Source organism: Salmo trutta, chromosome 2 (genome assembly GCF_901001165.1).
Source record: "Salmo trutta chromosome 2, fSalTru1.1, whole genome shotgun sequence".
In the NCBI taxonomy this organism is placed as follows: domain Eukaryota; kingdom Metazoa; phylum Chordata; class Actinopteri; order Salmoniformes; family Salmonidae; genus Salmo; species Salmo trutta.
In genome coordinates, this window is record NC_042958.1 from 12,989,174 (window position 1) to 13,003,221 (window position 14,048).

Below are 14,048 nucleotides of genomic sequence, written 5' to 3' on the forward strand. Positions count from 1 at the left end.
TGCTGTGCCACCTCCTTCTCTACCCTGGCTGTGCCACCCTCCTTCTTCTCTACCCTGGCTGTGCCACCCTCCTCCTCCTCTACCCTGGCTGTGCCACCCTCCTCCTCCTCCTCTACCCTGGCTGTGCCACACTCCTCCTTCTCTACCCTGGCTGTGCACCCTCCTCCTTCTCTACCCTGGCTGTGCCACACTCCTCCTTCTCTACCCTGGCTGTGCCACACTCCTCCTTCTCTACCCTGGCTGTGCCACACTCCTCCTTCTCTACCCTGGCTGTGCCACACTCCTCCTTCTCTACCCTGGCTGTGCAACCTCCTCCTTCTCTACCCTGGCTGTGCCACCCTCCACCCTCTACCCTGGCTGTGCCACCCTCCTCTTCTACCATGTGCTCTGCTCTATGAAGTTGTTGAGTGGAGGAAGCACACTGCCAGTTCGCATTACCCTGGTGGTGTCCTGAATGTTTTAGAGAGTTTCCGATGGGTAATTAGATCCCTTACCAACGTACAATGTCTCTTACAGCCAGACAACCACCATGGACCTGATTCACCCACAGAACAGTAGCATCAGACCTGCCTGTTCTGTCCCCTCAGGCTACACACACAACACTACCTCCGTGTTACACAACACTACCTCCGTGTTACACAACACTACCTCCATGTTACACAACACTACCTCCATGTTACACCACTACCTCCGTGTTACAACACTACCTCCGTGTTACACAACACTACCTCCGTGTTACACACCACCACCTCCATGTTACACCACTACCTCCGTGTTACACAACACTACCTCCGTGTTACAACACTACCGCCGTGTTACACAACACTACCTCCATGTTACACCACTACCTCCATGTTACAACACTACATCCATGTTACACAACACTACCTCCGTGTTACACACCACCACCTCCATGTTACACCACTACCTCCGTGTTACACAACACTACCTCCGTGTTACAACACTACCGCCGTGTTACACAACACTACCTACATGTTACACAACACTACCTCCGTGTTACACACCACTACCGCCGTGTTACACAACACTACCTCCATGTTACACAACACTACCTCCGTGTTACACACCACTACCTCTGTGTTACACAACACTACCTCCGTGTTACACCACTACCTCCGTGTTACACAACACTACCTCCGTGTTACACAACACTACCTCCGTGTTACACAACACTACCTCCGTGTTACACAACATAACCTCCATGTTACACCACAACCTCCATGTTACACCACTACCTCCATGTTACAACACTACCTCCGTGTTACACAACACTACCCTTGTGTTACACAACACTACCTCCATGTTACACAACACTACCTCCATGTTACACCACTACCTCCGTGTTACACAACACTACCTCCGTGTTACACAACACTACCTCCGTGTTACACAACACTACCTCCATGTTACACAACACTACCTCCATGTTACACAACACTACCTCCGTGTTACACAACATAACCTCCATGTTACACCACTACCTCCATGTTACAACACTACCTCCGTGTTACAACACTACCTCCATGTTACACAACACTACCTCTGTGTTACACAACACTACCTCCGTGTTACACAACACTACCTCCGTGTTACACAACACTACCTCCATGTTACACAACACTACCTCCATGTTACACAACACTACCTCCATGTTACAACACTACCTCCATGTTACAACACTACCTCCATGTTACACAACACTACCTCCGTGTTACACAACACTACCTCCATGTTACACAACACTACCTCCATGTTACACAACACTACCTCCGTGTTACACAACACTACCTCCATGTTACACCACTACCTCCATGTTACAACACTACCTCCATGTTACACAACACCACCTCCGTGTTACACAACACTACCTCCGTGTTACAACACTACCTCCGTGTTACACAACACTACCTCCATGTTACACCACTACCTCCATGTTACACCACTACCTCCATGTTACACCACTACCTCCATGTTACACCACTACCTCCGTGTTACACACCACTACCTCCGTGTTACACCACTACCTCCATGTTACACAACACTACCTCCATGTTACACCACTACCTCCATGTTACACCACTACCTCCGTGTTACACAACACTACCTCCATGTTACACCACTACCTCCGTGTTACAACACTACCTCCATGTTACAACACTACCTCCGTGTTACACAACACTACCTCCGTGTTACACAACACTACCTCCGTGTTACACCACTACCTCCGTGTTACACAACACTACCTCCGTGTTACACAACACTACCTCCGTGTTACACAACACTACCTCCGTGTTACACAACACTACCTCCGTGTTACACAACACTACCTCCGTGTTACACAACACTACATCCGTGTTACACAACACTACATCCGTGTTACACAACACTACCTCCGTGTTACACAACACTACATCCGTGTTACTGCCTGGTTAATTAGATAACTGACCTTTTTATTGTCTGTTGTATGCGTGTGTACAGATGTATGATCTTCATTTGATTGCCCTTTTGCAAGAAATGTCAAACTTGTAGGAAATGTCAAACTTGTAGTGTATTTGTGGTTTAAAAATGCTTCTGAAGTTTGTAATGTCCACTTTCAGATTTGATTTTCCCTTATGAAAAATGTATCAACCCCAAACAAAAATGTCCATTAATTATAATCCACATAATAATTCACATTTCCTGTTGCTGCAGAATAATTTTCCTGCTGTAGCAAACTGGCTCAAATTAAGATCCTGTGTGTGTGTGTGTGTGTGTGTGTGTGTGTGTGTGTGTGTGTGTGTGTGTGTGTGTGTGTGTGTGTGCAGACAATATACCACCAGACAAAGCCTCTGGTTCATCATGTTGTCTTTCTCTCAGCAGTGCAGTGCCCCTCCCACTATTGCTGAACTCCCCAGAGACCTGGATCTAGAAACTCAAGGCTGAACCCCCCCCTACTGGCTCAAAATTTGATGGAATATACAGTCGTGGCCAAAAGTTTTGAGAATGACACAAATATGAATTATCACAAAGTCTGCTGTCTCAGTTTGTATGATGGCAATTTGCATATACTCCAGAATGTTATGAAGAGTGATCAGATGAATTGCAATTAATTGCAAAGTCCCTATTTGCCATGCAAATGAACTGAATCCCCCCCAAAAAAACATTTCCACTGCATTTCAGCCCTGCCACAGAAGGACCAGCTGACATCATGTCAGTGATTCTCTCGTTAACACAGGTGTGAGTGTTGACGAGGACAAGGCTGGAGATCACTCTGTCATGCTGATTGAGTTTGAATAACAGACTGGAAGCTTCAAAAGGAGGGTCGTGCTTGGAATCATTGTTCTTCCTCTGTCAAACATGGTTACCTGCAAGGAAACATGTGCCGTCATCATTGCTTTGCACAAAAAGAGCTTCACAGGCAAGGATATTGCTGCCAGTAAGATTGCACCTAAATCAACCATTTATCGGATCATCAAGAACTTCAAGGAGAGCAGTTCAAATGTTGTGAAGAAGGCTTCAGAGCTCCCAAGAAAGTCCAGCAAGCGCCAGGACCATCTCCTAAAGTTGATTCAGCTGCGGGATCAGGGCACCACCAGTACAGAGCTTGCTCAGCAATGGCAGCAGGCAGGTATGAGTGCATCTGCACACACAGTGAGGGGAAGACTTTTGGAGGATGGCCTGGTGTCAAGAAGGGCAGCAAAGAGGCCACTTCTCTCCAGGAAAAACATCAGGGACAGACTGATATTCTGCAAAAGGTACAGGGATTGGACTGCTGAGGACTGGGGTAAAGTCATTTTCTCTGATGAATCCCCTTTCCAATTGTTTGGGACATCTGGGGAAAAAAGCTTGTCCGGAGAAGACAGGGTGAGCGTTACCATCAGTCCTGTGTCATGGCAACAGTTAAGCATCCTGAGACCATTCATGTGTGGGGTTGCTTCTCAGCCAAGGGAGTGGGCTCTCTCACAATTTTGCCTAAGAACACAGCCATGAATAAAGAATGGTACCAACACATCCTCCGAGAGCAACTTCTCCCAACTATCCAGGAACAGTTTGGTGACGAACAATGCCTTTTCCAGCATGATGGAGCACCTTGCCATAAGGCAAAGGTGATAACTAAGTGGCTCGGGGACCAACACATCGATATTTTGGGTCCATGGCCAGGAAACTCCCCAGACCTTAATCCCATTGAGAACTTGTGGTCAATCCTCAAGAGTCGGATGGACAAAACAAAAACCCACAAATTCTGACAAACTCCAAGCATTGATTATGCAAGAATGGGCTGCCATCAGTCAGGATGTGGCCCAGAAGTTAATTGACATCATGCCAGACGGATTGCAGAGGTCTTGAAAAAGAAGGGTCAACACTGCAAATATTGACTCTTTGCATCAACTTCATGTAATTGTCAATAAAAGCCTTTGACACGTATGAAATGCTTGTAATTATACTTCAGTATTCCATAGTAACATCTGACAAAAATATCTAAAGACACTGAAGCAGCAAACTTTGTGGAAATTAATATTTGTGTTGTTCTCAAAACTTTTGGCCACAACTGTACAGTTCCAGTCAAAAGTTTGGACACACCTACTAATTCCAGGGGTTTTCTTTCTTTTTAATATTTTCTACATTGTAGAATAATATTGAAGACAGAAGATAGCCCTATTTGGTAAAAGACCAAGTCCATATTATGGCAAGAACTGCTCAAATAAGCAAAGAGAAATGACAATCTATCATTACTTTAAGACATGAAGGTCAGTCAACCTGGAAAATTTCAAGAATTTTGGAAAGGAAGACCCAGAGTTACCTCTGCTGCAGAGGATAAGTTCAGTAGAGTTAACTGCACCTAAGATTGCAGCCCAAATAAATGCTTCACAGAGTTCAAGTAACAGACATATCTCAACATCAACTGTTCAGAGGAGACTGTGTGAATCAGACCTTCACGGTCGAATTGCTGCAAAGAAACCAGTACTAAAGGACACCAATAAGAGGAAGAGACTTGCTTGGGCCAAGAAACATGAGCAATGGACATTAGACCGGTGGAAATCTGTCCTTTGGTCTGATGAGTCCAAATTGGAGATTTTTGGTTCCAACCGCCATGTCTTTGTGAGATGCAGAGTAGGTGAACGGATGATCTCCACATGTGTAGTTCCCACCGTGAAGCATGGAGGAGGAGGTGTGATTGTGTGGGGGTGCTTTGCGATATGCCATCCTCTCTGGTTTGCGCTTAGTGGGACTATCATTTGTTTTTCAACAGGACAATGACCTAAAACACACCTCCAGGCTGTGTAAGGGCTATTTGACCAAGGAGAGTGATGACGTGCTGCATGAGATAACCTGGCCTCTACAATCACCCAACCTCAACCCAATTGAGATGGTTTTGGGATGAGTTGGACCGCAGAGTGAAGGAAAAGCAGCCAACAAGTGCTCAGCATATGTGGAAACACCTTCAAGACTGTTGGGAAAAGCATTCCTCATGAAGCAGGTTGAGAGAATGCCAAGAGTGTGCAAAGCTGTCATCAAGGCAAAGGGTGTCTACTTTGAAGAATCTCACTTTTTTGGTTACTTCATGATTCCGTATGTGTTAGTTCATAGTTTGGATGTCTTCACTATTATTCTACAATGTAGAAAATAGTAAAAATAAAGAAAAACCCTTGAATGAGTAGGTGTATCCAAACTTTTGACTGCTACTGTATGTTTCAATTGAAAATGTTTAGTGTTGGCTTGCCTGGCTGTGCTGGTTTGCTGATTGCGTTGGGGTCCTAACACCAACTACGGTTTTTACTCATCTCTCTCAGACCATTGATTGTTCAATGTTCTTCTCCCTCCCCAGGTCAGGAGAAGCCCTCGGAGCAGGAGACAAATGAGACGAAGGCCCCAGAGACCATCAACCGCTACGGAAGCATCAACTCCCTGGACTCCACAGCCTCGTCGGGCATCGGGAGCTACAGTACACAGATGTCAGGGACAGACAACCCAGAGCAGTTTGAGGTTCTCAAACAACAGAAGGAGATCATCGAGCAGGGCATCGACCTGTAAGCCAGACTAGTGCTGCTATACTGTACACCTGAATATATTCACCTTATCCTGTATAGACAGCTGAATGTATTCACCTTATCCTGTATAGACAGCTGAATATATTCACCTTATCCTGTATAGACAGCTGAATATATTCACCTTATCCTGTATAGACAGCTGAATATATTCACCTTATCCTGTATAGACAGCTGAATATATTCACCTTATCCTGTATAGACAGCTGAATATATTCACCTTATCCTGTATAGACAGCTGAATATATTCACCTTATCCTGTATAGACAGCTGAATATATTCACCTTATCCTGTATAGACAGCAGAATGTATTCACCTTATCCTGTATAGACAGCTGAATATATTCACCTTATCCTGCCTGTATAGACAGCTGAATGTATTCACCTTATCCTGTATAGACAGCTGAATATATTCACCTTATCCTGTATAGACAGCTGAATATATTCACCTTATCCTGTATAGACAGCTGAATATATTCACCTTATCCTGTATAGACAGCTGAATATATTCACCTTATCCTGTATAGACAGCTGAATGTATTCACCTTATCCTGTATAGACAGCTGAATGTATTCACCTTATCCTGTATAGACAGCTGAATATATTCACCTTATCCTGTATAGACAGCTGAATATATTCACCTTATCCTGTATAGACAGCTGAATGTATTCACACTCAGGGGGTGCACAACTCCAGTCCTTCTAGTGAGGGAAGTTGTCCTGTTTGTTGTCCTAGTTTTAATTTCTCTATGGCACTTAATTTATCAATTAATGCCATTGATTAATTTGCCAATTATGAATGAGTTAGTTACTGTAATTAGGACAACATATAAATGATACTCTATGGCTCTGGATGACAACTTCCTTCTCCACCTTATTCAGCATACTGTAGCAAGCATACTGTAGCAAGCATACTGTAGTCAGCATACTGTAGCAAGCATACTGTAGCAAGCATACTGTAGCAAGCATACTGTAGTCAGTATACTGTAGTCAGCATACTGTAGTCAGCATACTGTAGCAAGCATACTGTATAGTCAGCATACTGTAGCAAGCATACTGTAGTCAGCATACTGTAGCAAGCATACTGTAGCAATGTCTCTGTTCTCTGCTCCGTGGTCAGGTTCAACAAGAAACCAAAGAGGGGCGTCCAGTACCTCCAGGAGCAAGGTATGCTGGGAACCACCCTGGAGGACCTCGCTCAGTTCCTGCACCAGGAGGAGAGGCTGGACTCGGTAAAGAATCTTTTTAAATCTGTTTACCCAATCTACTTCAGTTATCTGCATTTCATTTGACTTGTGTGGATCCAAATAAACCCACTCTACCTCATTCAGCTCTGTGCTCTCTGAACCTTTGACCTTTTAACCTGTCCATTGTGATTTAGTAGTGTAGAGTGGTTGTTGTGAATGTAACAGCTAATAGGGGATCTGGGTGGTAAATACACAAATACCCATTCTAGCTCATTAAACTCTAGGTTTACACAGTTCTCTCTCTCATCCGGCCTCCACACAGCTGCAGGCCCAGAGCAGAACACATCCATCCCATAGAAACACCAAGGCTCTTAGCGCCGAATGCTGAACCGCCAGCATTATCATCCCACTCCAAGATGATTCCTACGTCCTCCACCGAGCGCATATCAATTTGTATTTTAACGAGTGAAGCACTCTCCCGGTTGATTGGCTGGCCTCGGGGGGTTTCGGTTCGGTGATAATCGGCATTAAAGTGTGTTCATAACATCTGCTTTGGAACAAGAGGCCCTTAAACAGCTAGCCAGAGAGACTAGTCTGACAGTGCTGGGAGAGAACAGAGTCCTTTCCTCTCAGTTGGCTGTGCCTCTGAGAGAAAGGAGATGCTTGTTAGGACAATATATGTTAATTGGCTTCCAATGTGTAGCACATGCATTAAAGAGTCAAGCGAGTAAGCTGTTTTTCTATAACACTCAATATGTATTGATTGAACTCAATGTCATTGCATCGACCTCTTCCCTTTCCCTGTCCCCTCGCTCTCTCTCTCTCTCTGTCTCTCTCTCTCTCTCTCTCTGTCTCTCTCTCTCTCTCTCTCTCTCTCTCTCTCTCTCTCTCACACATCCTACCTCTCAGACTCAGGTGGGCGAGTTCCTGGGGGACAATGATCGCTTCAATAAAGAGGTCATGTATGCCTACGTGGACCAGATGGACTTCCAAGGCAAGGACTTTGTCTACGCTCTCAGAACGTTCCTCGAGGGCTTCCGTCTCCCAGGAGAGGCTCAGAAGATCGACAGGCTCATGGAGAAATTCGCTGCGAGATACCTAGAATGCAACCAGGGGTGAGTGTGGAGTGGAGTGTACTAGTCTGGGTATTGTGGATTCGTAGACTTAGAAGAAGACTTCATTTGTGATGTCAAGCACATTCAAGGACATTGAATGTCAGGATTCAGATTGCTCTCTATTATCAATTCAGTGCATTCACTAAATATCTGTGTTGTCTAGCACAAATGCATCAATTCTTCATTCAGCTCTATGTTTATCATCTCTCCTCTCTCTCTCTCTCCTTCCTCTCTTTTGCTCCTTTCTCTCTCTCTCTCTCTCTCTCTCTCCTTCCTATCTTCTCTCTTTCTCTCCTTCCTCTCTCCTCTCTCTCTCTTTCTCTCTCGCTCCTTCCTCTCTCCTCTCTTTCTCTCCTTCCTCTCTCCTCTCTCTCTTCAGGCAAACCGAGTTTGCGAGTGCAGACACTGCGTACGTCCTTGCCTACTCAATCATTATGTTGACAACAGACCTTCATAGTCCGCAGGTAAGACCGCAGCCGGAGCCAGTTTCTGGGAAGATGAACTGACAGAAACAATCACCTCAGCTGTGTTTAGAAGACATTTATCCATGGCAGACACACAGTGAATGCAATGCTAGCTGTTGCAGACAGATAAACAGACAAACAGGCAGGAGCAGAGAGACACAGACAGTAGACAGGACAGACAGGCAGACAAACAGATAAACAGGCGGACAGATAAACAGACAAATAGGCAGGCGGAGATAGACGGACAGACAGGCAGACAGACAGACAGGCAGGCAGGCAGGCAGGCAGACAGACGAACAGACAAATAGGCAGGCGCAGAGAGACAGGCAGGCAGACAGATGAACAGACAAATAGGCAGGCGGAGATAGACGGGCAGACAGACAGGCAGACAAATAGACCGACAGACAGACAGGCAGGCAGAGTGACAGGCAGGCAGACAGATGAACAGACAAATAGGCCGGCGCAGAGAGACAGACAGGCTGGTAATACATCTCATATTTTACTTTTCAAAGGTGAAGAACAAGATGACTAAAGAGCAATACATCAAGATGAACAGAGGGATCAACGACAGCAAGGATCTACCGGAGGAATATCTGTCTGCCATCTACGACGAGATCGCAGGGAAGAAGATCGCTATGAAGGAGACCAAGGAAATGACTCTGAAATCCAACAAGCACAGTGTGTATCTCTGTCCCTCTGTGTCTGCCAGCACAACTATGTCATTACAGACTGAAATTCAGCGTGTCAAATATGATTTTGTTCAGACGTCAAGACGTGAAATGCCTATTTTGAGGCGTAATGGATCTTTCTCAAGTAATCAGCTTTAGATGTAACCGACGAGAGTCATTTTATCTGATATCTTTGTGGAGATCATAGAATTCTCATCACAATCAAAGAGATATAAAGGGGATTAAGATATACTTTGATTAGATTGTATTACTGATCTGTGGAAAAGTTTGAGATAGTCTCTGAATTTCAATGGGAAAGTTTCTGAGTGGATTATTTCCAGTTATAAACTGGGTGGTTAGAGCCCTGAAAGCTGTGGTATATCAGACCGTATACCATGGATATGACAAAACATTTATTTTTACTGCTCTAATTACATTGGTAACCAATTTATAATAGCAATAAGACACCTCAGGGGGTTGTGATATATGACAAATATACCATGGCTAAGGGCTGTATCCAGGCACTCCGTGTTGTGTCGTGCTTAAGAACAGCCCTTAGCCGTGGTATATTGGCCATATACCACACCCCCTTGGGCCTTATTGCTTTTGTTCAAGTGGCTTCCTCTCGTCTCCTCTATGATATGCACTGATCTGAAAATATAGGCAAAAGCTATATGGAGAAAGCCTTTAATCTGATCCTGAATCAGGTGTAGCCAAAAAGAAGCAGAGACTGTTTGTTGATGTTTTGGCTTTACCTCTGTTCCTGGATCAGGTGTGGCCAGTGAGAAGCAGAGGCGGCTGCTGTATAATGTAGAGATGGAGCAGATGGCTAAGACAGCCAAGGCCCTGATGGAGGCTGTCAGTCACGTCCAAGCTCCCTTCACCAGCGCCACACACCTGGAGCACGTCAGACCCATGTTCAAGCTGGCCTGGACCCCGTTCCTAGCAGCCTTCAGCGTGGGCCTCCAGGACTGTGACGATACTGAAGTGGCTTTTCTCTGTCTGGAGGGAATACGCTTTGCCATCCGGATAGCCTGCATCTTCACCATACAGGTAGTCTATCTAGCACGCTAACACGGTATGTGTTCAAATGGTGTGTTTCCCAAATATTATTGTATTGTATTTATGAAGTTTTTTTGGCAGGGACAATGTACCACAACACATACATCCCAGAGTATAAGAAGTGATGCATTGGACCACATTTGGCTGACTGCTCATTTACATTCGCCAGGCAGCTGAACATATAAACATGACAACATTATGTACAAACAGACATTTAAACCCATTGATCTTATGACATACAGACACTTTACAACAGAAATCAACACATTTCACATACATCATAGAAACAACATTGCTGTGGGACCTGATAATATTTGTACAGCACCTATTAAAAATTATAAAAACTGCACATAGCTCAGTTATTATACCTATTTAGATTATACGGGATTGTGTCTTAGTATGTCTCGGCATGATCTAAAACTTTATGGAGAGAGTAAAGCAGTACTGTCTGTTTCTCTCTCTCTCTCTCTCACTCTCTCTCTCTCTCTCTCTCTCTCTCACACACACTCACACTCACTCTCTCTCTCTCACACACACACACACACACACACACACACACACACACACACACACACAGCTGGAGCGGGATGCGTACGTCCAGGCCCTGGCGCGGTTCACCCTGCTCACAGCCAGCTCTGGCATCACTGAGATGAAGCAGAAGAACATCGACACCATCAAGACTCTCATCACCGTCGCCCACACAGACGGAAACTACCTGGGCACCTCCTGGCACGAGGTCTGGACCCGCTGCCCACTTTTCATCTCATTTTTCAGTCTAGTAATCAGTAGTAGCTGGTATAGTATCACTGTCAGTATTGCTGTCCTACGCTATATTGTATCATTTTGTTTATTTTGATATTGAACCGATGTGATAAACATGTTTCTCTGTCAAATAATGAAGACTAATGAGTAGATATATCTGTGTGAATGTATGGGTGCCCCCACCCCCCCTACAGATAATGAAGTGTATCAGTCAGCTGGAACTGGCCCAGCTGATCGGGACGGGGGTGAAGGCCAGGTACATCTCAGGGACAGTTCGGGGGAAAGAGGGCTTCATCACCAGCACCAAGGAGCAGAGCAACGACGAATACCTGGGCCTGGGTCAGTGCTTATCACTTTAACGCATGTTTTGGTTATAAACTGGTTAAATAAACAGTAGTTAACAAGCAGGTGACTCTGGAGATGCTTGGTAACATGCTTGACTCTGGAGATGCTTGGTAACATGCTTGACTCTGGAGATGCTTGGTAACATGCTTGACTCTGGAGATGCTTGGTAACATGCTTGACTCTGGAGATGCTTGGTAACATGCTTGACTCTGGAGATGCTTGGTAACATGCTTGACTCTGGAGATGCTTGGTAACATGCTTGACTCTGGAGATGCTTGGTAACATGCTTGACTCTGGAGATGTGACTGACTGTCCTGTGGTCCACAGCAGGTGGGACAGTAGACCGGAAGCAGATCCTCAGTATCCAGGAGTCCATAGGAGAGACCAGCTCCCAGAGTGTGGTGGTGGCTGTAGACAGGTAGTTACTCTAGTAGTCTTGTATAGATCCTGCTTTATTACCACTGACTGGTTTGAGGTCTTAACTCTGCCATTGTTCTATCATGTGAATAAATGTACTGTAAATGTTTTAAATATGATTTGATTCTGTTCTTGCAGAATATTCACAGGTTCTACCAGACTGGATGGTAATGCAATTGGTGAGTGTTCTAAATCGGAACTGAATTCAATTACAGTATTTGATTACATCCTTACCCGATGTGGATGTATTGGCATTGTACCATGGCTGTCCTGATGGTTGAGTAACACTGGTTTCTCTGTGTTCTCAGTGGACTTTGTGCGCTGGTTGTGTGCTGTGTCTATGGATGAGCTGGCCTCGCCCACACACCCCCGCATGTTCAGCCTGCAGAAGATAGTGGAGATCTCCTACTACAACATGGGACGTATCAGACTGCAGTGGTCCAGGATCTGGGAGGTCATTGGAGACCACTTCAACAAGGTGGACATCTTGGGATTTATTTATCTGCTTAAAGCAGGGGTACACAACTCTGGTTGTCAGGGACAGCTGTTTTTTCCCTCTGCATTAATTGATCAATTCATGTTGTTGGCTAGATCAGTGTTTCCCAACTCCAGTCCTCCAGTACCTCCTAACAGAGCGTGTTTGTTTTTGTTGTATCCCCCTGGACAAGCACGCCTGACTCAATTTGTCAACTAATCATCAAGCCCTAAATGAGTTGAATCAGGTGTGTTTGTCCGGGGCTACAACAAGCTGTTAGGGGGTACTGGAGGACCGGAGTTGGGAAAACACTGGGCTTGAAAGTCCACACACCTGATTAACCAGGTGTTAATCAGTCTTTGTAACATTGCCCTCAGCAACACATGGCTTAAAGAATCTAATCTCAGGGCTTTAGTACTTCACTGATTTCTGCTGTGTTTCTGAAGTGCAGCATGTCTTATTTTGCAAGTCATGTTTCTGACTGGGGTCTAGTTTATCAGAGAACACACAAAGTGATTTGGAGAAGACAGAAGTGTTAAAATAGGCTATTACCCTTACAAAAAAATATTGCCATTTTGAAACTGCAGTAAAAGTGCAGTAACTGCAGTCGACTATGGTATTTTGGACGCAGTAATTGCAGAATAACTGCAGTGTACTGCAGTTATACTGCACTCTAACTGCAGTTACACTGCAAAATGACTGCAGTAAGTGAGTGGGGTAGAGATGTTAAACTTCTTTCTGTCTATCTGTTCAGGTTGGATGTAACCCCAACGAGGACGTGGCTATCTTTGCTGTGGATTCTCTCCGGCAGCTGTCCATGAAGTTTCTAGAGAAGGGAGAGCTGGCAAACTTCAGATTCCAGAAGGACTTTCTGAGGCCTTTTGAGCACATCATGAAAAAGAACAGGTAAAGAGGATGTTGCCTTAAACGTTATTCCTGATTGACTCCTGTGATTCAATCAGGTTCAAGCATTTCGCTACACCCGCAATAACATCTGCTAAACACGTGTATGTGACCAATAACATCTGCTAAACACGTGTATGTGACCAATAACATCTGCTAAACACGTGTATGTGACCAATAACATCTGCTAAACACGTGTATGTGACCAATCACATCTGCTAAACACGTGTATGTGACCAATCACATCTGCTAAACACGTGTATGTGACCAATCACATTTGATTTGAGTGTGTTTGTGTGCACGTGTTTAGCATAATAGCATGAATGTGGTTGTGCTTGCTTAGGTACGTGTATGGTGGTACATGTACACACAAGCTGGTTGCCTAGGCACTTGGCTGTGGTAGTCTGGTGTCACAAGGTCGGTATTGTTTTTTACCTCTGTGGTTCACATTTCAGCACCTTTCTTGCTTAGCGCTGCAGTCAGCCAGTCTCCCTGTACTCCCTTATGGAAAAACACACATTCATTTTGCATGATCACATGTGAAGTGTTCCAAAAACACATTAGATTCTCCACATGTGAAAACTGGTCTTTCTGTAAGGGCTGAG

General features: G+C 44.9%; 1 protein-coding gene across 2 annotated transcripts in view; it reads left to right on the forward strand.

Annotated features, from left to right (window-relative positions):
- The window catches only part of LOC115150828 (brefeldin A-inhibited guanine nucleotide-exchange protein 1), a gene marked incomplete in the record, with an annotated part of 96,233 nt that overhangs the window by 62,264 nt on the left and 19,921 nt on the right, over positions 1 to 14,048 (forward strand). Inside the window, 12 exon segments of one of the 2 annotated variants that reach the window (XM_029694546.1) lie at positions 5,828 to 6,029; positions 7,166 to 7,277; positions 8,142 to 8,347; positions 8,727 to 8,811; positions 9,324 to 9,489; positions 10,252 to 10,532; positions 11,119 to 11,277; positions 11,498 to 11,642; positions 11,976 to 12,066; positions 12,204 to 12,244; positions 12,374 to 12,543; positions 13,295 to 13,446. In XM_029694546.1, the coding sequence (XP_029550406.1) occupies positions 5,828 to 6,029; positions 7,166 to 7,277; positions 8,142 to 8,347; positions 8,727 to 8,811; positions 9,324 to 9,489; positions 10,252 to 10,532; positions 11,119 to 11,277; positions 11,498 to 11,642; positions 11,976 to 12,066; positions 12,204 to 12,244; positions 12,374 to 12,543; positions 13,295 to 13,446 (1,810 nt within the window). 2 annotated transcript variants of the gene reach the window in all.